Below are 27,885 nucleotides of genomic sequence, written 5' to 3' on the forward strand. Positions count from 1 at the left end.
ACAATTTTGGGGGACTGCTCTGAGACCACATGCCTGTATAATTAATTAAAAGTTACTTTTGAAACTTTTACAAATAGTCTTTCAGGTTGGATACAAGACACTTTTAAAAAAATCAAGTCTGATCTTAGTGCACAGTAATTGGATGGTTTTTCTAAACTATTTGGGCATAGATCAGGATAAATCTATTAACTATCAATATGTAGACATGAATGATAAATATTTTGAAGTCATTTCTTCTAAATTGCATGAAGTATGACTAAAGATTAATATCTGATTATAAAATTTATTATAATTCTGCTTATGTAATTTTCAGGGCATCAGCTCTTTTATAAATGTAGTTCATGGAGGGTTTGTTTTAAATTTAGATATTAATTGTTAATCCTTGCAGTGTACCTCTGTAAACTGTTTTTTTTTTTTTGGCTTGTTTAACTCGGCTTCATAAAAGCACAGATAATTGAGACATCTTTTGTTCAAATATTTCATTTCTAACATTAAAGTACATTTTCTAAATATTTTTATAAAGAAATGAAAAATGCCACAAACTGCTGTTTGCCACAAAGTCATACACCATAAAGTAAAATCCAACCAATTGAATTTATCAATGTTTCTGTTAGGTTTTTTTGACTGGGAAGAAAAGAGACCAAAACTCTGTCAGAGAAAGTTTTATTTATGCACAGGCAGGTTGAAGCCAAAAAATGGCGACAGCCTGTAATCTGTTTTTAAACAGGTGTTCTATGTAGAAATGTCAATGTCCTTGTCTAGTTGCTCTGAGTGTGGCCAGCACTTTTGACATCAGTCACCCGAACTGTCTTGAGCATAACGTGAGTGGGTGGAGTTTGACAGCTTCTTGCCTCTGCCACAGGTGCACCCTGAGCGTGACGTTGGAGCAGGCCATCATCCTGGCCAGAAGCCATGGGCTGCCCCCTCGCTACATCATGCAGGCTACGGATGTGATGCGGAAGCAGGTATGTCAGTGCATGGGTTAGAGGACCTGGATTGAAGGGTTCCTTTGTTCATTCATCAGATGTGTGACAAGTGCCTTGATGTGCCGGGCACTTTTCTAGCAATAGAGGGTGTTGTGAACGAGAAACACGTCCAGTGAAGAAGACGGCATGGGCACCTCTGTGAGGGTTCTCCGAAAAACTCAGACAGCCCTGGAAAAAAATCTAAGCTGCAACCTGAAGGAGGAAAAGTTGGGCAGGCAAAATGGGGCAGGAATACAGTCACTTTTATAAGAAAAAAGATGAGAGGAAATATGGCATTTTCTGGGAAATGCAGGTGATTTCATCAGGCTGAGAAAATAGATTGGATGAGGGGGGTAGTAGTGAGAACAAGGGGCAAAAAGAATTGAAGCCCCTTCTTGCTTCTGGAGAGGTTAAAGGGACTTCCGTATTATGCTAAGAAGTTGGTGCATTATTCTGAGGATAAAACACATAACTCAAATTTTCCTTTACAGGACAAATAGCAGCCTTTGGACTGTCTTTAGGAGACTGAAGTACATGTGGCTGAAAATATGCTCTCTTATTAAATAGGACATACTTTCCATACAGTAACTCAAATAGTATTTTAAGTATGGTCATTTAGTTTTTAACCCTGAAAAAATGTTTTAAAATACAACAAAAAAATGCAATAGCCTCCAATACACTGATAATTAGGAAAATCTGCTTAATTTAGTAGAAAAGACATATTTCCTAGTAGGAAAGATAAGAAAGTTAAAAGATATAAATTTTCTGTTTCCTTCTGCCATCTTTTCTTGGGGCTACCATTGAAAATCAATATAACAAATTTCTGTAATTGGTGAGTTGGTTTGAATTGTCCAATGATAATGAGTGATTTAATTTTTGAAATATGCTTTGGTAATTATGATGATTTCATTTATTAAAGCAGAGTATAACTTTCAGGCAAACATATAAATCCTTTTGGGTTTGCTCCCAAGATTAAATACTACAGAATGTAAACTGAGCCAATAAAAAAGCTCAACTGACGTGGTCATAGGTGAGCCAGCACCAAGCCTGGATCTGGAATGCAGAGATCTGGTACATCAGTGATTCGGATTACAAACCTAGGAGTTGAAGATTGAAAAACCAACATCACAGAAGGTCCAGGAAGGATTTGCTAAGTAAAGGTTAGATTCTCCAGTAGCATGTGCAGGCTGCAGTTCAGTTGGAAAAGATGCAAACTGCCAACACAGTTGTAAACATAGATGCAAATTGCCAACAGGTTTAGGAAGGAGTTTTTTTTGTTTTTTTTTTTTTAGGTTAGATATACAAATTCTGTTTTAAAAAGTAGATAAAGTGTAAATTTGTGATTATCCATATCAGGGTTGGGATTTGGGGAAGAATACATACACAAAGAGACAAGCCTCCTTTTTGTTAGAGTAAGTTTGCTGTAAGACTTGGAGGAGCATCTCAGAATTATGATTTATGGTGAGAAAAAGATTGGTATTAACTTTTTTAGAATATTCCACTAAGGGGATGATTGTGAGATGTGTGTGTGTGTATGTGGTAAAAACAATATCATGTAGGCCCTTAATGACAGTTTAACTTGTGCAAACTTCTTTACAATACCCAAGATTGAAAAGTTATGCAGTTCCTTATAAAATTCTGGTTGTTTTCTAAATTGTACTATTTTTACTATATTTTATCACCTCTTCTCCCTCATTTTCTTTTAATGAATACAGTTAGAATAGGTAGCCTCCTTTTGTTGCTTGTTACTATGGCTTAAGTTATGACATTTCCAAATGGTTGTGAGAAGCAAAGGACTGATTTCTAAATTATTTGTGAAAGATAAACCTGGGGCCATCTCTTTAGGGTAACTGGAGCAGATTGATGCAGAGCAGAGATTTTTGTAATATTCCTTTTGTTGCCAATTCTCTTTCCAATATTCAGCAACAAGAGGCAATGGAATTAGTGGCTGGGAACCAAACTACAAGCCAACCATTGCCCTCTTTGGATCTGAGCAGTTAGAATGCGAGTGTGAATCAAGACCTAATTTGGATTTTCTGTCTCTCTTTGTTTCTCTCGCTGGCCAGCTGTCGGACTGGCTCTGTACCCCCAGTCTTCCCCCCAAATCATGAACCCACCATGGCCTGCCCCAGGGATAGGAGGCAGGCACTGGCACCCCAGCAAGTTCACTGTGTGTGGTATTATAGATCTGCTGGCTTCCAGTGGTGCTCTACTTTCCACTGGCCAGCAAGACCTGGTTTGTTTTAGAGCCCTGCTTTGACAGTTGGGTCTTCCATATTTTTCAGCCAAAACCGGGCTGGGTTTCTGTGCAGACTATATAGACCAACTCCTGTGGTCCTAACAAAGGGTCTGGAGCATCTTTTTAAAAGAGTTTCAATTCCTTTGCACCTTCCAGACTGTCCAGCAGATGACACTGTTCAGTAACTTAATTGTCCTCAGAGGCTGCTTTGCCTCTGAGCACAGGCTGTGTCTACACAGGTGAGCTGAAACTGCGGGATTCCTATGCCCTCACTTTGCTGGCCAAAATCTGGCTCGATGTGGGGCTTCACTTGTGTCAGAGTACTCCCTCAGCTGACTCAGTACTCCAGCCCTCCCCAAGGCAAGGAAACAGCCTCTGGCAGCTGCTTCCCTCAAGGGTGGGGGAAGGGCTTTCAGACCCAGGGATGGAAACATAGTATCTGTCCATGTTTTTCTTATCAGTTTGTCTCTGGGCCTTGAAATGACCTCCCATTTCCCCCTGGCTATTCAAACAGTGGAGGTATGTCTCACTGCTATGAGAGATTTTAAGGTCTGTGTTCCTGGTGGAAGGGTTCCTGTCTGCTGATTCTGTGCCTTTCTCGCACTGAGCCCAAGTAAAGGGGAGGGAAGTGGACTGGCTCGTCTGGGATGGAAGATTCCTACCTGATATTTCTTCTCATTCTTCAATTCAGCATTTGTAGGGTCCTTCTATATCCTCCTCCAGAGTTTCAAACAATCCAGAATTGCCCTTTTTTTTTCGTTGAATCTCTGGAGAGGAGTTTCCAGTAGCTGTTTATGTCGCCATGTTGATGACAGGAAGCTGTCATTTAAAGTAATTTTTTAATGATTTAGATAGTCATAGAAATAGATATTAATCATTTGCAATAACACATCAGCATATTTTGATTCTTAAAGATGTTAATTTTGAAAATGTCAGTTGGTGATTTCATTCTTCCTCATCATCCAGTGTCCCTTAATGTTAAATATATTGTTGGAATAAATATTCTACATGCCAATATTAATGGAATATTAAATAATTGCTAGTGCAATGTAGGTCTAAAAGTAATTTTCTTTACCTTCAGGGAGCAAGAGTTCAGAACACAGCAAAGAATTTGGGAGTCAGAGATCGGACCCCACAGTCTGCTCCGAGGTAAACATGCTCCTACATCTGGTGCTTTCCAGAAGGGTTTGCCAGCATTTTCCAAGCAGTGCCACTACAGCTAATGCAACTGCTCTATCATATGCCCAGTGTAGAACTCATTATAATAATGGAAATTGGTCTTGTAAACACTCTGTGGCTAAATGTGATTATGCGTAAATGCTTTTAGAATTAAATGTAATTTTAGGTGATGCAAACTTAGAGTTAGGTTGATAGAGGTCTTGACATTTTTTTTTTTGCAAGTTCCATCATGAATTCAAAAACATAAGTTCACACAGATATTACTGAAATTTGAAATCCAGCTATCCTAACTACCAAAATGCCATTTTTATTTATACCTCTATGACTTTTTTTTTTTTTTTTTTGAAATCTATCATTGAGTATACACAGCTGGGTCTGAGAGAACACGGTTCTGATCTTCTGTTTCTTCACCTGGCCCTCATCTTCCTTCCTCCCTGCGCTCTTCCCTCCAGACATGGGTAGTTTTACTTTGGGACTCGTGGAAGAGTCGGGGCTATCCTGAATAAGCAGATCCACAGAGGAAGGAAGAGGAGAGACTGTCTCTGGCTGGTGCACCTCAGCAGACGACATTTGCAAGGATGCATAGTTTTTTTCAGCCTCATAAATCTCCGGCATTGGTGAAGACTCACGAGAATTGTCTGTTTCAGGGCAAGGCAGGCTTTGGGGAGAAGCTAGATCCACGCTCATGTTGTTGAGCAGAAGGAGGGGGGAGAAAAAATCAAAGGCCTAGTCTGTGAGAATGGCCAAGGTGGGCTTAAAAGACAATTTGGGTGGAAGAACTTAGAGAAATATGAAGATCTACAGATACAAAAGTATTAAAAGGGCAGGATGAAGGGAATCCCCTCTGCAGTAGCAATACCCAAACAGCCCAATGCAGGACTCAGTCTTATTTATAGGAATATATTTGTTCAGGAATTGGCACCATTGGTGTTGTGAGACTTTTATACGTTGTACAAGGCAATGTTCCTTGAGCAGTAGTCAGGTTTTTAAAAAAGAAAAATGTGTTACTCTGCTGTAGTGATCTACATAGTCACCTGCTATTGCTTAGAAATGGGATGCTACTACCCTAAGTAGGCTGGGCTTGAAGTATTATTAAATGTATAGGGAGAGGGATCTGGATAATAAGGGATCCAACGTTTCTCAAATTTTAATGTGTTTACAGTCACCTCCATATATTGAGCATAGACTATGTGCTAGATATTCTTCTAGGTGCTTTATATACATTTTCTTAAAAAGTCCTTAAAACAACCATGCAAGGTAATATTATTAAATATGTTTTGACTGATGGGATAGGGAAACCATAATCGAGAGAAGTTAAAGGAAAACTGCAATGGCAGCAGGGAAATTTGGTCTCAGGTTTGCCTTATTCCAAAATTGCCTCTCTTCTGTAAGAGCATATTTGGTAATAGCAGGAGGAGTGCTATGAAGGCCCCTTACTGGCCCAGCAGGATTCTATTCTTCCAATCCATCTTTAGTTCATGTATTGATTGAACAGAAGGGAAAAGAAGAGGAGACCGAGCTTGGTAAGATGATCCTGCCTGTCACTATGGCTGTAAGTAACATCTTTAAAGACAAAGATCACTTAGAGAATATTTAACTCTATCTTCTCCTTTGAAAGTTTCTCTTTTCCATGTTGTAGGTAGGTAATCATTTTTTTCCCCTTTTGGTTGCACACAATTGTCAGGTTCTTTGGGAAAGTACTTGCAGTACCCTTTGATGGTTCAAGGTGTGGGGTCCATGGGTCCCTCCCATAAAATCTGTTACAATGAAAGCAAGTCTCAGACCAAATTCAGCTATACCTACAAGAATGCCAAAAGGGCCAAACAATTTGTTCCAGGGGTTGGTCCTAATCTCTGCCCTCAGGCACTCTGACCAGAACTTTCCTAGAAAACCTCACTCCAAGGCAGACAAAGTGACATTCTGATGGCAGGACCAGCCAAACGGAGAAGTAGAGTGACCCAGGACTAAGGGAAATCTAGGCCTCAAGTGCTTCGTTCATGCAAAGACAGGGCGACCGAAGTCACTCTCCATTGATTTCACAAGGAAAAATTATTTTGGATCTCTCTTGTGCTAATTAACAAACCTTCTGATGTAGATCTCAAAAAAAAAAAAAATTTTTTTTTTGAAGTACCTAAGAAACCACTTCTGGAGTATTGATTCATAATTATGTACTACAAATGCTAATTAATCACTTCTAAAGTGTAGATTAAAAATTAATTCACACACACATCACATGTTTATATTTAAGTATTTTCAGTCAATTACCAGCCTGGCAGCAAAATACTTGGTAAATATACTTTTTCCTCACAGAGGTGAGTTCTGGTTACTGGCAGCAGCACAAGCTTTGATACATAAGTTGACAAGACCCCAAAACAAAAGAAAAAACAAAGGGCTGGAAGGATTGTATTTAAGAAAATAGGAAAGTTCTCAGGCTATTTCTGGTGCATGTAAATAGCCTCAGTTGAGTGTAAGAGGTGAATGAGGGCTGTCTTCTATTCCACTCAGAACCTCATTACCATGAGATGTGATACTAGAAAAGCAAGTCTCAGGCCAAATTGTGCCCCGTGAAGCTATATCTAATAGTGAGCGAGCATGAAAGCAGTCCTATAACCTGGAATGCAAGTTCTGGTCTCTGCTCTGTCCTTCATGCATTCCTGCAACCACCAATGTATGAAAGGTTCATTGAGGCAGGGCAGACTGTCCATCCAGAATTCCAGCCAGTCCCCATTGCGTGAACACCACTCATTTCACCTGTGATACAGTCTATCTAAGACCCCTCGCACTAATTAATGACCCCTCTAACACAGATTCAGATGGGGATGCCTGAAGTGTTTATCCAAGAGACCCTGGGAGTTTGAACTCTGGATGAGAGTTTGTCAAATGGTAACAAGCCCCGCCTAGAGTGGTGGATGTATGGATTCCCCTCTAGGGTGCTTCCAGTGTAATTTTTTTTTTTTTTTTAATCATCATTTTATTGAGATATATTCACATACCACGCAGTCATACAACACAAATTGTACTTTCGATTGTTTACAGTACCATTACATAGTTGTACATTCATCACCTAAATCAATCCCTGACACCTTCATTAGTACACACACAAAAATAACAAGAATAATAATTAGAGTGAAAAAGAGCAATTGAAGTAAAAAAGAACACTAGGTACCTTTGTCTGTTTGTTTGCTTCCCCTACTTTTCTACACATCCATCCATAAACTAGACAAAGTGGAGTTTGGTCCTTGTGGCATTCCCAATCCCACTGTCACCCCTCATAAGCTACATTTTTATACAACTGTCTTCGAGATTCATGGGTTCTGGGTTGTAGTTTAATAGTTTCAGGTATCCACCACCAGCTACCCCAATTCTTTAGAACCTAAAAAAGGTTGTCTAAAGTGTGCGTAAGAGTGCCCACCAGAGTGATCTCTTGGCTCGTTTTGGAATCTCTCTGCCACTGAAGCTTATTTCATTTCCTTTCACATCCCCCTTTTGGTCAAGAAGATGTTCTCCATCCCAGGATGCCGGGTCTACATTCCTCCCCGGGAGTCATATTCCACGTTGCCAGGGAGATTCACTTCCCTGGGTGTCTGATCCCACGTAGGGGGGAGGGCAGTGATTTCACCTTTCAAGTTGGCTTAGCCAGAGAGAGAGGGCCACATCTGAGCAACAAAGAGGCATTCAGGAGGAGACTCTTAGGCACAAATACAGGGAGGCCTAGCCTCTCCTATGCAGCAACCGTCTTCCCAAGGGTAAAACTTATGGTAGAGGGCTCAACCCATCAAACCACCAGTCCCCTATGTCTGTGGTCATGTTAGCAACCATGGAGGTGGGGTAGGCGAATACCCCTGCATTCTCCACAGGCTCCTCAAGGGGGCACTACATCTTTTTTTTTTTTTTTTCCTTGTTTGTCTTTTTTCTTTTTCTTTTTTTTTTTTTAACTTTCCCTTCTTTTTTAAATCAACTGTATGAAAAAAAAAGTTAAAAAGAAAACAAACATACAATAAAAGAACATTTCAAAGAGACCATAACAAGGGAGTAAGAAAAAGACAACTAACCTAAGATAACTGCTTAACTTCCAACATGTTCCTACTTTACCCCAAGAAAGTTACATAATATAGCAACATTTCAGTGAACTTGTTCCTACTACATCCATCAGAAATTAACAGACCATAGTCATTTCTGGGCATCCCCAGAACGTTAAATAGCTTATCTGTTCTTCTTGGATTATTGTTCCCCCTTCCTTAATTGCTCTCTACTGCTAGTTCCCCTACATTCTACATTATAAACCATTTGTTTTACATTTTTCAAAGTTCACATTAGTGGTAGCATATAATATTTCTCTTTTTGTGCCTGGCTTATTTCGCTCAGCATTATGTCTTCAAGGTTCATCCATGTTGTCATATGTTTCACCAGATCGTTCCTTCTTACTGCCGCGTAGTATTCCATCGTGTGTATATACCACATTTTATTTATCCACTCATCTGTTGAAGGACATTTGGGTTGTTTCCATCTCTTGGCAATTGTGAATAATGCTGCTATGAACATTGGCGTGCAGATATCTGTTCGTGTCACTGCTTTCCGATCTTCCGGGTATATACCGAGAAGTGCAATCGCTGGATCGAATGGTAGCTCTATATCTAGTTTTCTAAGGAACTGCCAGACTGACTTCCAGAGTGGCTGAACCATTATACAGTCCCACCAACAATGAATAAGAGTTCCAATTTCTCCACATCCCCTCCAGCATTTGTAGTTTCCTGTTTGTTTAATGGCAGCCATTCTAACCGGTGTTAGATGGTATCTCATTGTGGTCTTAATTTGCATCTCTCTAATAGCTAGTGAAGCTGAACATTTTTTCATGTGTTTCTTGGCCATTTGTATTTCCTCTTCAGAGAACTGTCTTTTCATATCTTTTGCCCATTTTATAATTGGGCTGTCTGTACTATTGTCATTGAGTTGTAGGATTTCTTTGTATATGCAAGATATCAGTCTTTTGTCAGATACATGGTTTCCAAAAATTTTTTCCCATTGAGTTGGCTGCCTCTTTACCTTTTTGAGAAATTCCTTTGAGGTGCAGAAACTTCTAAGCTTGAGGAGTTCCCATTTATCTATTTTCTCTTTTGTTGCTTGTGCTTTGGGTGTAAAGTCTAGGAAGTGGCCTCCTAATACAAGGTCTTGAAGATGTTTTCCTACATTATCTTCTAGGAGTTTTATGGTACTTTCTTTTATATTGAGATCTTTGGTCCATTTTGAGTTAATTTTTGTGTAGGGGGTGAGGTAGGGGTCCTCTTTCATTCTTTTGGATATGGATATCCAACTCTCCCAGCCCCATTTGTTGAAAAGACCATTATGGCTCAGTTCGGTGCCTTTGGGGGCCTTATCAAAGATCAGTCGGCCATAGATCTGAGGGTCTATCTCTGAATTCTCAATTTGATTCCATTGATCTATATGTCTATCTTTGTGCCAGTACCATGCTGTTTTGGCAACTGTGGCTTTATAATAAGCTTCAAAGTCAGGGAGTGTAAGTCCTCCCACTTCGTTTTTCTTTTTTAGAGTGTCTTTAGCAATTCGAGGCATCTTCCCTTTCCAAATAAATTTGATAACTAGCTTTTCCAAGTCTGCAAAGTAGGTTGTTGGAATTTTGATTGGGATTGCATTGAATCTGTAGATGAGTTTGGGTAGAATTGACATCTTAATGACATTTAGCCTTCCTATCCATGAACATGGAATATTTTTCCATCTTTTAAGGTCCCCTTCTATTTCTTTTAGTAGAGTTATGTAGTTTTCTTTGTATAGGTCTTTTACATCTTTGGTTAAGTTGATTCCTAGGTACTTGATTTTTTGAGTTGCTATTGAAAATGGTATCTTTTTCTTGAGTGTCTCTTCAGTTTGTTCATTTCTAGCATATAGAAACATTACTGACTTATGTGCATTAATCTTGTATCCCGCTACTTTGCTAAATTTGTTTATTAGCTCTAGTAGGTGTATCGTTGATTTCTCAGGGTTTTCTAGATATAAGATCATATCATCTGCAAACAATGACAGTTTTACTTCTTCTTTTCCAATTTGGATGCCTTTTATTTCTTTGTCTTGCCGGATTGCCCTGGCTAGCACTTCCAGCACAATGTTGAATAACAGTGGTGACAGCGGGCATCCTTGTCTTGTTCCTGATCTTAGAGGGAAGGCTTTCAGTCTCTCACCATTGAGTACTATGCTGGCTGTGGGTTTTTCATATATGCTCTTTATCATGTTGAGGAAGTTTCCTTCAATTCCTACCTTTTGAAGTGTTTTTATCAAAAAGGGATGTTGGATTTTGTCAAATGCTTTTTCAGCATCTATTGAGATGATCAATTGATTTTTCCCTTTCGAGTTTTTAATGTGTTGTAATACATTGATTGTTTTTCTTATGTTGAACCATCCTTGCATGCCTGGAATGAACCCCACTTGGTCATGGTGTATGATTTTTTTAATGTGTCTTTGGATTCGATTTGCAAGTATTTTGTTGAGGATTTTTGCATCTATATTCATTAGGGAGATTGGCCGGTAGTTTTCCTTTTTTGTAGCATCTTTGCCTGGTTTTGGTATTAGATTGATGTTAGCTTCATAAAATGAGTTAGGTAGTGTTCCATTTTTTTCAATGTTTTGAAAGAGTTTGAGTAAGATTGGTGTCAGTTCTTTCTGGAAAGTTTGGTAGAATTCCCCTGTGAAGCCATCTGGCCCTGGGCATTTATTTGTGGGAAGATTTTTGATGACTGATTGGATCTCTTTGGTTGTGATGGGTTGGTTGAGGTCTTCTATTTCTTCTCTGGTCAGTCTAGGTTGTTCATATGTTTCCAGGAAATTGTCCATTTCTTCTACATTATCCAGTTTGTTGCCATACAGTTGTTCATAATATCCTCTTATAATTTTTTTAATTTCTTCAGGATCTGCAGTTATGTCACCTTTTTCATTCATTATTTTGTTTATATGGGTCTTCTCTCTTTTTGATTTTGTCAGTCTAGCTAGGGGCTTGTCAATCTTGTTGATCTTCTCAAAGAACCAACTTTTGGTGATATTTATCCTTTCTATTGTTTTTTTGTTCTCTATGTCATTTATTTCTGCTTTAATCCTTGTTATTTCTTTTCTTGTACTTGGTTTAGGATTGGTTTGCTGTTCATTTTCTAGCTTCTTCAGTTGATCCATTAGTTCTTTGATTTTGGCTCTTTCTTCCTTTTTAATATATGCGTTTAGTGCTATAAATTTCCCCCTTAGCACTGCTTTTGCTGCATCCCATAGGTTTTGGTATGTTGTGTTCTCATTTTCATTTGTCTCTATATATTTAGCAATTTCTCTTGCTATTTCTTCTTTAACCCACTGATTGTTTAGGAGTGTGTTGTTTAACCTCCAGGTATTTGTGAATTTTCTAAGTCTCTGATGGTTATTGACTTCTAATTGTATTCCATTGTGGTCAGAGAATGTGCTTTGAATAATTTCAATCTTTTTAAATTTATTGAGTCTTGTTTTATGTCCCAGCATATGATCTGTTCTGGAGAAAGTTCCGTGAGCACTAGAAAAGTATGTGTATCCTGGTGATTTGGGATGTAATGTCCTGTAGATGTCTGTTAAATCTAATTCATTTATCAGATTGTTTAGGTTTTCAATTTCCTTATTGGTCTTCTGTCTGGTTGATCTATCTATAGGAGAGAGTGATGTGTTGAAGTCTCCCACAATTATTGTGGAAACATCAATTGCTTCCTTAGTTTTGCCAGTGTTTCTCTCATGTATTTTGTGGCACCTTGATTGGGTGCATAGACATTTACGATTGTTATTTCTTCTTGCTGAATTGCCCCTTTTATTAGTATGTAGTGGCCTTCTTTGTCTCTCAAAACATCCCTGCATTTGAAGTCTATTTTATCTGAGATTAATATTGCTACACCTGCTTTCTTTTGGCTGTAGCTTGCATGAAATATTTTTTTCCATCCTTTCACTTTCAGTTTCTTTGTGTCCCTGTGTCTAAGATGAGTCTCTTGTATGCAACATATTGATGGTTCATTTTTTTTGATCCATTCTGCGAATCTATATCTTTTAATTGGGGAGTTTAATCCATTTACATTCAACGTTAAAACCGTGAAGGCATTTCTTGAATCGGCCATCTTATCCTTTGGATTATGTTTGCCATATTTTTCCCTCTCTCTATTAATATCCTTTATTGTACCCATACCGAATCTCTTTAGTACTGAACCTTTCTCCAAGTCTCTCTGTCCTGTCTTTGTTTCTCTGTCTGTAGGGCTCCCTTTAGTATCTCCAGTAGGGCAGGTCTCTTGTTAGCAAATTCTCTCAGCATTTCTTTGTCTGTGAAAAATTTAAGCTCTCCCTCAAATTTGAAGGAGAGCTTTGCTGGATAAAGTATTCTTGGCTGGAAATTCCTCTCACTCAGAATTTTAAATATATCGTGCCACTGCCTTCTCGCCTCCATGGTGGCTGCTGAGTAGTCACTACTTAGTCTTATGCTGTTTCCTTTGTATGTGGTGAATTGCTTTTCTCTTGCTGCTTTCAGAACTTGCTCCTTCTCTTCTATGTTTGACAGTGTGATCAGTATATGTCTCGGGGTGGGTTTTTTTGGATTTATTCTATTTGGAGTTCGCTGAGCATTTATGATTTGTGTATTTATGTTGTTTAGAAGATTTGGGAAGTTTTCCCCAACAATTTCTTTGAATACTCTTCCTAGACCTTTACCCTTTTCTTCCCCTTCTGGAACACCAATGAGTCTTATATTCGGATGTTTTATATTATCTATCATATCCCTGAGGTCTGTTTAGATTTTTTCAATTTTTTTCCCCATTCTTTCTTTTATGCTTTCATTTTCCATTCTGTCATCTTCCAGGTCACTGATTCGTTGTTCAACTTCCTCTAGTCTTGTACTATGAGTGTCCAGAATCTTTTTAATTTGGTCAACAGTTTCTTTAATTTCCATAAGATCATCCATTTTTTTATTTAGTCTTGCAATGTCTTCTTTATGCTCTTCTAGGGTCTTCTTGATTTCCTTCATATCCCGTACTATGGTCTCATTGTTCATCTTTAGTTCTTTGAGTAGCTGCTCTAGGTGTGTCTCTTCTGGTCTTTTGATTTGGGTGCTTGGGCTTGGGTTATCCATATCGTCTGGTTTTTTCATATGCTTTATAATTTTCTGTTGTTTTTGGCCTCGTGGCATTTGCTGACCTTGATAGGGTTCTTTTAGGGTTTGTAGACCAGTTGAAGTCCTTATCTCTAATTTATCAGATCTACAGCTTCGTGGAGTACACTTTCTCTAACTAACCAGCAGGTGGCGTCCACGAGCCACCTGTTCTCCACAAGCCAGATCTCCCCTGCTTAGCCTTTTTCGTGAGTGGGGGAGTGAGTCTTGTGGGGCCCAATTGGTGTCCCAAGCTTGCGTGTGTAGTTGGTGTTGCCTGCCCTGTATGTGGGGCGTGTTTCTGGGCAGTCGGGGAGGGGGGGTGGCCCTAACAATCAAATCTCCCTGATGATCCTAGAGTTTTAAAGCTACTGCAATAGTCTAATCCTTCAGTTCAGTCCTGCCACAGTTTGTCTCTGCCACTGACCCACAAGTCTTTGGTATTGGCGTATGGCTCCTGAGACTTGCAAGTGGGCCCCTCTTCCAGGCTGTGCACCCCGGGTCCTCTGTTGAGGGATGACTGTGCTATGTCACAGGTGAGTGCCGTCCCCCCAGGGCAGTTCTGGGCTGCTGGGCTGTGTTGGGAGGCTCCCAGTCTGTTCAAATGATGGCTGAATGGGGCTCTGTTAATTCACACTGCTCCCCCTTCGCAGCTCTGGGACATTCAGCTCAGGTTGCAGGGAAGGCTAATGTCCACGCCCAGTTTTGTGGTGTGTGCCTGTTATTTGAAGCACTTCCGTCACACTGGGTTGTCTGGGGCAGCTCTGGGCTATGGGGCTGGCGATGGGCAGGAGTGTTTCCTGTCCACCAGGATGGTGGCTGTGAGCGGACACCCCCCTTTTCTTGGGAAGTTGTGTTGTTTAGTGAATTTTCTCAGCCACTGGATTATTGCCTTTTGTCTCAGAGCTCTCTTAGTTCTGCTCTTGACTTGACGTGCCCAAATTTCAATTCTTTGAAGCTTTCTGTATTGAGCTTCTTAGAGTAATTGTTTTAGAAAAAGCAAAAAGGATTTAAAAAAAAAAAAAAAAAAAAAAAAACGGCCCTCCTCAGAGATCTAATGGGTTATTGAAATGCTAATAGACAAAGCAACCAGGGCCATTAAGGAAAGGTGCACAGGGCAGAGAGATCAGCCTTGCTTCGGGATTTGCATATGCGCCTCAAGGCCTGATCTCCGCCCTTCCCCTTTCTGTGTTCACCAGAACTCCAAAAATCCTCTGCTTTTATTTTGGAGTTTTTCGTGTTGTTTTTTTTCTATGCCTGTCTCCTCTCTGCTGGGCTGGCTGCTCTCAGAGTCTCTGGTGTCTGGTCTCAGTCTATCTATGGTTGGAGTTTGAATCAGTAGAATGAGTTTCCGATAAGAGCAGCCACTGCAATTCTCCCTTCTCCTTCCTGGAGCTGACAGCCCCTCCTCCCCCGGGACTGAGCCTGGCAGGGAGGGGCGCGGGTCCCCTGGCCGCAAAAACTTACAGATTTCGCTGATCTCAGCAGTTCCACGTTTTCATGAGTGTTGTATGAAGTATGCCCAAAGACAGATTGCTCTGTGGTGTCCAGTCCACGCAGTTCCTGGCTTTTTACCTACTTTCCTGGAGGAGTAACTAAAACATACAGCTCACCAGTCTGCCATCTTGCCCCGCCTCCACCTCTATGACTTTTGCACATGCTGTTCCTTCTGACATGATTGCCTTTTCCATCTGTGTCTGTGTGGAAAACTCCTACTTAACCACAAAACCCAGCTCGGATGTCATTTCCTTCCTGAAAATCTTTCTAGAGTTTCCTTCCTTTTCTGTTCTCCCTTAGCATCTTGTGCATTTATCTATTATAGGCCCTATGTTATTGTGTTGCACTGTATTGTACATGTCTCTTTGCCTAACCTGAATATGAATTCTTGGGAGTCAGGGGATATAATTTTTGTATTTTATTCATAGCTCATCTTAGTGCCTACATAGGAGACACTTGAATATCTAAACTGATTTTAAGCATATGGGAATGAATAAATGAATGAATTAGCTTTTGGTTCATTATCTTACCAAATGTTCCTAAGATATTCCTAACACAGGATTCCAATCCACCTTTAAAAATAATGAACATAGGAATGCCATCAAAGAAATGTTGGTTTGGTTTTCCTGGTAACATTAGCGTAAGCAGCCATTCATCTTGAAGAGGGGCAAAGCTAAATAGTTTCTTTTATATTTCCTTGCTTTTAACCATTTGCATTTAAATGAAAAGTAGGCTCTGCCAAGCACTGTCACAGACAAGGCGCTCATTTGTTTCTACTTACAGAGTTGTTACCAGAGTGAGAAGCCCGCAGCATTTAGGAAGTTATATTTCGTTCTGAAAAACTATGTGGGCAGTGAAAATGCTTTCCAAAATGAAAACATGTTTTCCCTCTGAAAATGGATGGAGCCCTCATGCTTTAATTGCATTTCTCTTTAGTGCTGACTCCTAACTATTTAATCCTCTGGTCTTGTTAGCATTATCTTTCATGGTTGATTAGATTAGAATATGAGACTTTGTATTCCTAAAGAGTCATTTGACATAGGCATTCTCTCCAGCCCCTTGAGAAGACATGGTATGTTTGGATAATAGAACCACTGAAGTGTTAAAATTCCAATAAGAAAAACGAGATAATGACTCAGCAAGGCTGTCTTGGCTATTGCTTAAAAACACTCATGAACAGTGGGGTTAGGATAAGATTTCAGCATTCTGGTCAATAAGCCAATACACAAGCTGAACACAAGAAGAGAAACTGATGAGCTCACTATTTTCTTTGTTGGGTTATGTTTTAAAACACTTGAAATGAAACACAACAAAAGGAGCGACCTATGATGTTGACATTTTTTACAAGGGTATAATAGCCCTGAGAGAAACCTAGAGTAAGTTTAAATTTTTTTAATTTATTTATCCATTCATCCTACTAATGTTTATTGAGCATAAGCTCAAAATAGCTCTGACCCTCATGGAGCTTTCAGTAAAACAGATGAGATGAGTAAAAACCTAAGTGCAGGAAAAGGTAGGATGTGAGGAGAGCAGCCTGTAAAGGAGACGGGGAGTGCTCAGGTGGGCCGGAGTGGTCCCAGCTGGGAACCCAGCCTCCGGCCCAAGGCAGCACGTGTTGAAGAATGCATTTGTCTCTCAAGGGTGGTCCATCCCTATGCAAGTTTGGGGCAGTGTTTCTGAAAATATCTCCATGGAAGTCAAGTTCGCTATTTCCAGCTGAGATAGCATTTGCTTCAAATCCCCAGCAATCTCTATCATAATTTTCCTTTTACCGGTCATCTTTCTGTCTTTTCTGCAGACATGTTTTGAATTTCTGCTGTGGGTATATGTGTATGCTGTGCACTTTGTTAAAAGTTAGGGAGGAAGACATAGTCCCTGCCATTAGTTGGAGACAGATGAGTGAAATTAAAATATTATACAGTGTATAATAAGAACCATGATAGAAATAAGTACATATTGATATGATAGCACAGAGAAGGGGCATGGTACACAGCCTAAGGATGGAGAGGGGAGTTTGCAGAATATTCCTGGAGTAACTTGAGCTGGGTTTTGAGGGACAACCCAGTGAGGATGGCAATGGTTGCCCTGTGCAGTGGGTGCCAGGGCACTGAGACCTAGAGAACACACTGCATTCTGAGAAGTACCCCTGGATCTCTATGACTGATGGTCAAATGTGATTTAAGAATGAGGCAAAAGGAGGCTGGAGATGTTGGCAGGGGCCAGATGAAAAAGGAGACTTGTACAAGATCCTGAAGAGTTTGGATTTTGACTTTAAAAGATAATGAATTTTAGAGTGTATTTCTGACAATATTAGGAGGATCTATTTGAAGACAGCTGAGACTAAAGGCAAGAGCTTGAAAAACTATGGGAGTATTGAGTATGACGATGAGGCATGGATTGGGGGGTGTTAAGGAGACAGAATTAGTAGTTTGGGGCACCAATTGGATGAAAGAAGCTAGGCAAAAAGAACACTCTAGGATGACCACAATATGACCAGAGATGGTTCTAGTCACTGAGATAGTGGGTGCAGGAAAAAGAGCAGCTATGGGGACATGATGATGAACTCAACTGGGAACTGTTTGGATTGTGTGTCAATGGGACATCTATGTGGAGATGCCTTTGTGGCCGTTGAATATGCTGATCTGAAGCCTTGTTGAGAAAAACAGGTAGAGCCCTAGACTTAAGCATCATCAGTATTTAGGAGGTGTTCAGACCTGGAAATGAATTTTTTAACTATGAGGAATAGGTAACAGGTACAAGAGAAGAAGGACACGAACCAGGGGAATGCCAACCCGGAAGGGAAGGCAGGGCAACCAGGGCATCAGGATCTTAGAGGAGCAGCTGAGAAGCTGAGGGAAAACAGGAGACATTGCAAGAAGGAATTGGCCATAGTTATACCAAAGAGAGAGTGAATGTAATAATTTAGGGAATCAGAAAGCTGCAGAGTAGCGTATGGAGTTCAATAATTACAGATATATTCATTCTGGGTAATGTAAAGCCTGATCATGGAAGTGATGGTTCCTTGAGTTCCTTAGCTCCAATGAGTCTTGTGTATTCCCCCTTTACCAGTCTATGTCAAGTATGTGTCAGGAACTGTTTTTGGTGTTAGGGATATCAAGATGGATAAGATGAGTGTTCTGGTTTGTTAAAGATGCCATTATGCAAAATACCAGAAATGAATAGGCTTTTATAAAGGGAATTTATTAGGTTACAAATTTACAGTTCTAAGGCCATAAAAGTGTCCGAAATAAGACATCAACAAGAAGATACTTTAACTGAAGAATAGCTGATAGCGTCCAGAACACCTCTTTCAGATAGAAGGTGTGTGGCTGGCATCTGCTGGTCCTTTGCTCCCAGGTTCTGGTTTCAAAAAGGGTTTCTCCAAATGTCTCCAAGATTCTGTCTCTCTTAGCTTCTGTCTTTCAGCTCCTGTGCATCCTTGCTTGTTCTCCCAAGGCATTTCTCTCTAAGCATCTGGGGGTCCTCTCTTAGCTTCTCCAGGATATACTCTAGGCTTCATCTCTTAGTTTAGCATCTCCAAACATCCTTCTGTCCGCATCTCTAAGCATCTCCAAACATCAGCATCTGTGTCAGCTCTTGAGCTCTCTTAAGTACTCCAGTGAACCAGCCAAGACACATCCTGAATGGGAGGTGTTCTGGTTTGCTAATGCTGCCATTATGCAAAATACCAGAAATGGATTGGCTTTTTTAAAGGGGGTTTATTTGGTTACAAAGTTACAGTCTTAAGGCCATAGAAGTGTCCAAGCTGCAGCATCAACAATAGGGTACCTCCAATGAAGGATGCCCGGTGGCATCCGGAAAATCTCTCTTAGCTCAGAAGGCAGACAGCTGGCGTCTCCTTGCTCCCAGGTTACATTTCAAAATGGCGTTCTCCAGAATGTCAGCATCAGCTTTCAACAGCCATCTTCAAAATGTTTGTCAGCTCTTTTATACGACACCAGTGATTTATTTAAGACCCACCCTGAATGGGTGGGGGAAATTTCAATCAGAGGTCACACCCTAACCAAAGATGTTACTCACAGTTGGGTGGGTCACATCTCCATGGAAACAACCTAATCCCAATGATCATAGCTTTTTTCTTGGGGGACATAATATATCCAAACTGGCACAGGAGGGGTTCATACCCCCATGGGAATAATCTAATCAAAAAGTCTCACCCTCAGTTGGGTGGGTCACATCTCCATGGAAACAACCTAATCAAAAGATCCCACCCATAATAAGTCTGCACCCACAAGACTGGATTAAAATAACATGGTTTTTGTGGGGGACATAATAGATTCAAATCAGCACAATGAGCGACACTTCATGCATTCAAGGAGCTCATGACCTAATAGAGTAGAAAGACATATAATAAATTCGGGCAATCAAGTGAATGTGTATTGGGATAGGACACACAGAAGGAGGGTCTCCTTCCAATTCCATAGCACTGGCCTCTTAGAGGTTGTGGCACACTGGTTCTAGTCTCTATTACATCACAAAGTCTGTAAACTATTGTGCTATGAAAGTTTGAATTCTTTTGTTTAACTGGGAGGCAGCATACTACAGTGGTTAAAAACAGAAAACTGGTTTTGAGTCCCAGCTTTTGTCATCTGTGTGACCTTATTTAATCAGGTTTTTAATCCTCTCAGACTTAGTTTCCTCATCTCTAAGATGGGGAACATTGCCTTGGAACAGAGTATTATCGATACTTCAGCCCTCAGAGAGGTGTTTGCTTGGTGGTCTCCTTCAACACAGCTTTTATTTTTGCTGCATAGAAAGAGGAAGGGCACAGTTTAAGGAGTCAAGTTTGAAAGTTTTGCTCTCTGCGATTTGGATTTGGACTGGAAATACCTGCCCCAAATGGCTGCTGGGGCCCAGACAGGAAAAAGAGGAAGTGAAACCCAAGCAAGACTTGTGCAGGGCCATTGGTATGTGAGAGCGGTAATGAGAAAACAGCAAGGACCCTAAAATTATGGGCAAACAAAGGCCTCCCACCACCCAGCAATTTAGCTGCCAAAAAAATGAATGCCTTCGTGCAGAGTAAAAGTCCAATTCTTACCTATTACATTTTACTTCCAAACTTCATCTGCCTGTTCTAAATTCCCAAAACCCCACGTTTTCCTTTACAAATGTGTCTGAATTCAAATAACCTGAGCCACTTCCCAGAGGCTCAGAGAAGCCAAATGTGCCTGGCTCCACAGTATCCAGAGCTGTTATTTCATTAGCTGATCACAGGGACTAGCCTTTTCTCCAATTTGCAAGGCAGACATTTCAGAGCCGTCTATCCAGTGACATTAGTTACAGTCAGTGGAAACGTGCTGCATGAGGTAATGGTGTGGGACAGCTCAGCCTGGATCTCACAGCCAGGACAGGCGGCTCCCCACTTAGAGTCTGTTCTACCCAAGTAAAGACACTGTGCCTTTGCCCTCACTGGGCAGTGCTTTCAGGGCAATAAGAGAATAGAAATTAAGGTGGGAAAGAACCTCTCGATCAATCTATCAATTATTCCAGCCCTGGGATTGCAATGGGCAGCCTCACCATAAACTTTTGAAGTACATTAGCTAAATTTAATTTATTCTTTTATCTGGGAAGGAAGAATAAGCTTTTTGGATGTGAGATGTTCTTATTTAAGTGTTCATCTTCTTCCATGGAGATGACATATGGTGCATAAACCACCTTTGAGACTTGAAATGTATTTTGCAAACCTCCAACGGCAATAACTTCTTCTATGTGATTCCAGACTAGGAGAGTTCAATTTTGTAAACCAGGATTTATATCTCAATATCAAATCTTTTTCTTCTCTCCCCTTTAATTTAGATTTAGCATGAGATTAAATGTCAAAAGGAGAGGGTACTTATAATTTGCCAAAGTTGCCAACAACTCATTTTACTTGTTATCAGTTTAATCTGTAAAAAGGCACTACAGCTATCCTGGTGTCTGGAGTACTTCTGAATTTATGCAAAGTTAAAATCTGAGCCCTAAATTTTTAGATCATCCATCTAAGCTCTGGAAAAAGACAGTGTGGGGACTGTTAAGAACAGGCACAGTCCAACATCTGGCCACTTTAGGTCAGCCAATCTTTTCTCAGAATATGCCTTAAATAATGAGTATGGTTTGTGAGGTCACTAAGGTTCTCTTGTAGCTGGTATCTTCCCCTTTTCTTGGTTCCAAAGTTCAGATTTCACATCCATGAGAATGGAATGCTGGAACGTGTGTAACCCTAGTTAAGTCCCTTGAGCTTTGCCTCCACGCTGGATGATCTCTAACACTAGACCTGGGGAGGCAAAGGGAGGGCGTCTCTGGGCATCTCCATGTGTTCAGTCCAATTCCTTGGTGCACTGGACGCTCACCTCCATCTGTTGACAGATGAGTTCAGTTTCCTGTGGGGGAGGGGAGGGGGCAGAGCAGGAAGATGGTCCTAAGGAACGGACGGCTCCCTGGGCCTGTGATCGCCACACCTTAGGAATCTGCCCATCCACAGCCAACTGCCTGTACCACGGGGTGTTACAAAATGTAGTAAATTTCTAAAACTGGTCAGAAAACTGTACACTCCTCTGAGATACATGTTATCCTGCTACAAGGTAATCGTGACAGATGATGGTAATTGTCATAATAATATCATCTCTGAATATCAAATTCAGAAAATAGATTTGATTACCAGCAAGGTGAGCAGCCATTGGCAGTGCTGGAGCAGAGGTGGTTGCTTTAAAAAATGCAGTATTGCTTAGTCGGTAACCATCAAGATGGGCAAAGGAATGTTGGTGTTTTCTAAATAATGGAACCTAAATTTTGTAGTTTGCTAATTCACATGCTATTTTTAGTTAATCAGACAATTTGATGATGACTCGTGAACCAAGAAATTATTGTCAATATATTTATTATGCCAATGAAAATATCTCAGGTAAAAGCAACATACTGAGCAATTGTCTTACATTCCCGTGACTTTTCTAGATTGTACAAGCTGTGTGAGCCACCTCCTCCAGTTGGAGAAGAATGAAGAACATTCCGAAGGGACCAGGAAAGCAGAAGCTCCTGAACACTGGACCCAGCAAAGGAAGCATTGGCTAAAAATATTCTCCACTCAAGATAATGAAATGATTTTTTTTTTCTGTAAATCTTCTACATGATGTAAATAACTGTCAGTGTATACTTGGATATTTATGCCGGAAGTGGAAGAGAGTTCATCCAAACAATTCAGCTTTGCAAATTGTTCTCTGTGTATTGATATTAAATATTCATTTTTAGAGTAAAATTCATTCCTGGAATTTAGAGAAAAAAACTTATAGAAAATAACCATCGTGTCCTCTTCCCCATTTATTAAAAAGATTTTATTGTGTTTGTTTTCATTTTCTCCAAATGGGATGATGTAATAATGGATATTTTCACCTGAAGAAGTCTGTCACTAAAGAAACATGGCCACACTTTCCAAATCATTATTCAAAAATGTTAAGGACACTATAGACTCGGTGTCATCAGTTTTAATCTTTCGCATCAGAGAAAGTAAATTTAACTGGGAAAGGTGCAAGAGCCTTCTTTACTCCTTCTCCCAAGGATTTATTTAACTCTCAGTAGAGGATAAGAGCTGATTGAGGCCTCTAGCAAAACCTTTCCAATGCTTTCCGATATCTTTTATGCTCATGGACAATTCCAGGGAGCAGGGCTGTCTCTGCAATGGGCCGTCCATCCTGGGGCCCACAACATTGGTGGCCACAGGGTGGGGACAGACAGGGTTTGGGAAGACAAGGGTGAAGAGGAGAAAAAATAAGCCTATTTTACAGCCTTTAATTTAGAAGGAAACCTTAAACTCTTAATTTTTTTAAGACTTTAATATAAGATACCAGAACTCTTAAGAGAGTACACCATAATGAGTATGTTTGTATCAAGACAATGTTTAAGAATATGAAAATAAAGCTCTGTGTGTTGTATTTTTAAAGTATTATTTGGGACCTTGATTTGTGGGAGCACAGATGTATATCATCTTCATTCAAAGGTATACCGAAGGTTTATCATTTTTTTTTATGTTGATAAAATAGCATCATTATTAGCATAGTGAATACAGTAATATTGATTTTTAAATCCATAATTTTCAAAACAATTAAAACACCCGTATCGTAATTGTGACAATTATATGGATTTAGATTAATATGGTATGTGAAATGCTTTTCATAGCTAAAGTATATGCAAAGAAAATAAGTCTCCACTATAAAATTTTAATTTATGAAATTTGTTAATGGTTTTCAAACTATCATTAAAAGACTTCATCACTAACAGTTGGAGATTGAATGCAACATACCATTATATATGTATGAGATGTTTATATACTCTGGGCAAGGTAATAATATTTGGCACAGAAACACTTCAGACTTTTGCGATAAGTCCAAATTTATAATTTTAAAAAAGGAAGCCAACATCAGAATTTTCAAAGATACCTCTTAAATTTGTATGAAAAGTTGAGCATTTTGAATTTAATGAAGACGTGATTTTAACATAATATCTATATTAAGTATATCCTTAACATTCAGGGATTTGACAGTTGATATGTATCGGCAAGTGCTCCTGTAGTTCCCTGATACGTAGTAATTTGTGCTTCTCCTGCACTGAAAATTTGATTACTTTCAACACAGAGCTGTTGAGTGAGCACAACTGATGAACTAGCAGGTACTTTTCCAACTGGCCTTATTGTTTTCTGATCGCCATCCGGTCGCAGTAATCCTCATTGTAGGCATGAAGGGGTCACTTATACATTTCAGTCTTACTTTGCTATGTTTCATGGAAAAATGAGCTATTGTGACATTTATAAATTAGCATATTGCTAAGGATCTATTCAAGATTTAATAGAATGTGTTTAACATTATTTTAAGGGTTAGAATTAATATGTGTACCTCCTACCAGAGTGCTTGGCATGTGCTAAGTGCTCATAGGTTAGCAATGATTTATATAAACAATAGTCCCTGTATCTTTGGGAATTATAATGGAAATTGTAGCTAACAGTTGTTAAGTGATTACTATGTGCCAAGTAATCCTTCAGGATGCTTAACCTGTATTTTGTTATATTGCTTTACTTAATCCCCAAAACAATGATTTGAGTGGGATTTTTATTTTCTCCCTCAGTTGAGGAACTGAACCAAGAATGGCTCAGTAAGTTGTCATACCCACAATACTAGCAAGTGGTAGAACCAGGAATTGAACCCAGGAAGTCTGCCCTCTTAATCAGTTTATTATGCTGCTCCTCCTTATTACTGTAGGAGTTATTATAATATTACCAATTATTGATTAGTAAAGTTGGAGTTACGAGGCTTGTGTTGCCATTAAATTAAACTTATTATATTGAGAACAACAGTGAATGGAAATATGTAAAATGCCTTTTATATGAAAATCATAGGATTTCTTGAACATTTTCTGATACTGAATACACCTTTCGAGGTAACTCAACACCATTGCAATGTAAGAGATATTTTATAGCATGTTCCTCATCACTGAAGATGACAGTTTTAGATATTGAAAGTCTGGATATAAACCATCACTTAAAACTCGACTATTCCAGAACAGTGGTAACTGTAAAAATGTCTAATGAATGAGTGATACAGGAGATGTTTTTCAAGAGCATAATATACCTCTTGTCAGGACCTTGGATATTTAGCTGGCATCGAGTTTTTTTAATTTGTTTACCTAAATGCTCACATACTCCTCTACAACCAGTGTACCTTCAAACATAAAAAGTTTGCTAACAGTTCCTCCAAGGCCTGTATGTGGACATCTGCCTCTCTCCACCTTTAAGGGAAGGCCATCCATAGAGAGAGGAAAATTTGGTTCTTAACACAGGACCTGACTCAAAAATAATTAACTAGTAATTTATAGTCAATGTATCTTAAACATTGCATCATATCTTACAGTTATTTTTAGAGTATTTTCCCCAAACATTATAAAATCATGAGCAATTTGAGGAAACTAGAATTTTACATCTATTTCTATTATTATTAGAAAGGAAGAAAGGAAAATATTTCTATGCTAGTTTTACTTATATTCGATACATAGTGTTGAATTTCAGTGTAAATTTTATTTTATGGACCAATATTCCAATCTTAGAAGTCTCATACAATTTTCTATTTAAGACATATTTTTCCAGAGGCCCTGGAGCCCTGTGTGTTCATTGTCCACTCTTCTAGCAACAATTCAAAATTAGGTCAATTTCTTATTATACTATAATATATATGGCATTGAAATGACATTGATTCTGACTCTATTAATTTAAATTTTGTGTTTAAAAATTCAGAATTTAAAACATGAAGTTGACCTTGGTACTAACTTTAAAAGCCAAGAAAATGAATAAGTAGACAAAGCCTAAGGGTATATTAACTAACTTAAGAAAACGATTTCCAACCTTATGGGCACATACCTTGTATATGCAAAATTAGTTCTTTATTGATTTGGAAGCATTTGGTTGAGAGTTAGTTACTCTATGTATTTAAAGCTAATAAATTTGTAGTTAAAATACCACAGCATTTGTACTTCCATTAGTTCAAAATAGATCTTTTGCTACCTAAACATGATTTAATGAAGATTAGTGGATATATTTTTAATCACTTGTAACTTTGAAAAAATATAATTTTGAAATTTAAAATGAACATCCTTATTTTAAAAGTCACTTTTAGAATTTCTTCACTAGTAATATTTACTAATATTGAAATTAACCTTTAGTATTTTACTCAGTATTGTTTCTGGATTTTTTTGAAACTTTAATTTTTAAAGACTTAGTTTCAAGCAAATTATCTTACTAAATTATAGTTTAAAACATTTCAAAGGCTGGCTGTGCTTGTTTCATTAACATGCATACATATTAATGATTTTGCCAAGTCAATTGTCAGTTCTCAATGCTTCGTTAAGTACAAGAGTAAAAGCTTTTCAAATGGTTTAAGCTGATATGAATTTTGATAAAGAATAATATATTCTGTATTCTGTCAAGTTTTTGAAGTTTTGGTGATGAACCTCAGAAAAGCTTTGCTCTGCTTGAAGCAGAATAGGTAGAGAAAAGTTATGGGAAGATTCTTGATCCAAGAATGGGTCCCAAGCTAATTCCTTCCACAGATACTGGCCATTATTTTCCTAGGTGCTGCAGTACCATAATAGTCATTACAGTTAATCTTGGGTTTCAGAAAACTACTACTTTAAAGTTTTTCCTTTAACAGGCATCTCAACATTGATATTGTTAAGCATCTGCTGTACATACATGGAAGACTTTTAACAAATGCTTTGTGGGTCCTCTAGCAGTTATTTAGACACAAGGCCTACTTCACTCAGGATAGCTTGCTTCTCTCATTGATAAGAGATATCTCAAGTCTACTAAGCTGTGTGTGTGTGTGTGTGTGTGTGTGTACTTTTTTATGATAATACAGGAATTACTTAGATTATTGTTTTGTATGAAGATATTAAAAATGGAGTTGTTCAATGTATTGCATGTTTTCACTGTAGACATCACAGCTGTCTAAACATGAAGGAACCCGGCCCCGTAGAGCATCTTTTGATCACTGGCACTAAGTTTGCTATTCAATCTGGAGTCGATGGACCTGGCTGTGCCATCTGGAAGAAATAGCTGGTTAAGAAATAAGTGTTAAATTTTTAAATTATATTTCTACTAGAAATAGCTTTGCATAATTCATCTTTGGTCCAAATAAAAGAATAAATGGTATACATTCTTGTATTCATTCAACAAATATTTTTGAGATTTCATGTTGTAGAAGGGTCTGGCCGTAAATGTTGGGTGTGTTTGGTGCTAATACCTTCACAGTTTCTTTTGTGTGTTAATATTCACTTTTATCTTTTACTTAAAAGGACATTATTTGTAAACACAGACCTATTCTAATACCATGTACCTATATATCCTATATGAAACCAAGAATACTAAGTTGGTGAAATGCTTTAGAAATCATTCATTTGAATATGAATATCTAATGCTTCAAACAAATTTTATTAGAGTTTCAGACAAATATATATTTTTGTAACTGCCAAGTAAATGAATAGGACATAGCTTTTTGCTTTAAAACTATTTTTATAAGTATTCATTTACACTATATTCATTATTTTAAAGTGAAATGTCAAATTGGTTCTATAAATAGTAATAATTCTTTTGAATATATCTATATTTAACATATAACATCTGAAATTTAGTGATAAATTTCATCTGAATGTGTTATGATAGTTGTCCCCCCTTGTAAAATATACATGTAACATAGTTTCATCCTCTCACTATTTTGTGTATGGTTAAAATGATCACAGTGCATTATGTATTTTATATCATTTTTGTCTGCATAAAAGACTGGAATAATAACATTGTATCATAAATGTCAATAATAATAAAATGAAATGTAGTTTGACCATTTCAACTTCTTTCCATTTAAATTTAACCAATTTCTACTATGTACTCACCTGATTGGGAGACCAAAACCATGAAACACCTTTGTCACTGTTTAGGATTTATAAGCTCAATAGAAGAAACTGGTACACATATGAAACTACAAATCTACAATAACTGTAAATAAAATCTGCAAGTCTAAGTAAGAGCCAATGTGAGTTGTAGAGACAATAACTGTTAAGAAGAGGTCAGGAAATTAGCTCAATATGGGCCACACAATAGACAAGAGACTCATGCAATTCCTGAATCCATTATCCAATCCACTGAGGTTTATTAAGTGTCCATTATGTATTAGCCACTATCCTAGTTAATGAGGATTGTTATAAACACATTTAATGCCCAAATTCTGCAGTTAAGGAACTTGGTATATTTAGGCAAAGAAATGCAGTGCGTAAACCAAAATGGTACCTGCTGAGATAAGGCAGTGCACATGAATGCAACATGAGAGGTA

At 38.7% G+C, this 27,885-nt stretch overlaps 1 protein-coding gene across 1 annotated transcript in view; it reads left to right on the forward strand.

The window, feature by feature from the left end:
• PREX2 (phosphatidylinositol-3,4,5-trisphosphate dependent Rac exchange factor 2) overlaps positions 1-27,401 on the forward strand; it is a 332,829-nt gene extending 305,428 nt beyond the window's left edge. Inside the window, exons 38-40 of the mRNA XM_037802580.1 lie at positions 863-965; positions 4,286-4,353; positions 21,977-27,401. Of these exons, the coding sequence (XP_037658508.1) occupies positions 863-965; positions 4,286-4,353; positions 21,977-22,022 (217 nt within the window). The 3' untranslated portion in view covers positions 22,023-27,401. The remainder of the gene's footprint in view (positions 1-862; positions 966-4,285; positions 4,354-21,976) is intronic.
• Positions 27,402-27,885: the final 484 nt, after the last annotated feature.

This window comes from Choloepus didactylus, chromosome 14, assembly GCF_015220235.1.
Source record: "Choloepus didactylus isolate mChoDid1 chromosome 14, mChoDid1.pri, whole genome shotgun sequence".
In the NCBI taxonomy this organism is placed as follows: Eukaryota; Metazoa; Chordata; class Mammalia; order Pilosa; family Megalonychidae; genus Choloepus; species Choloepus didactylus.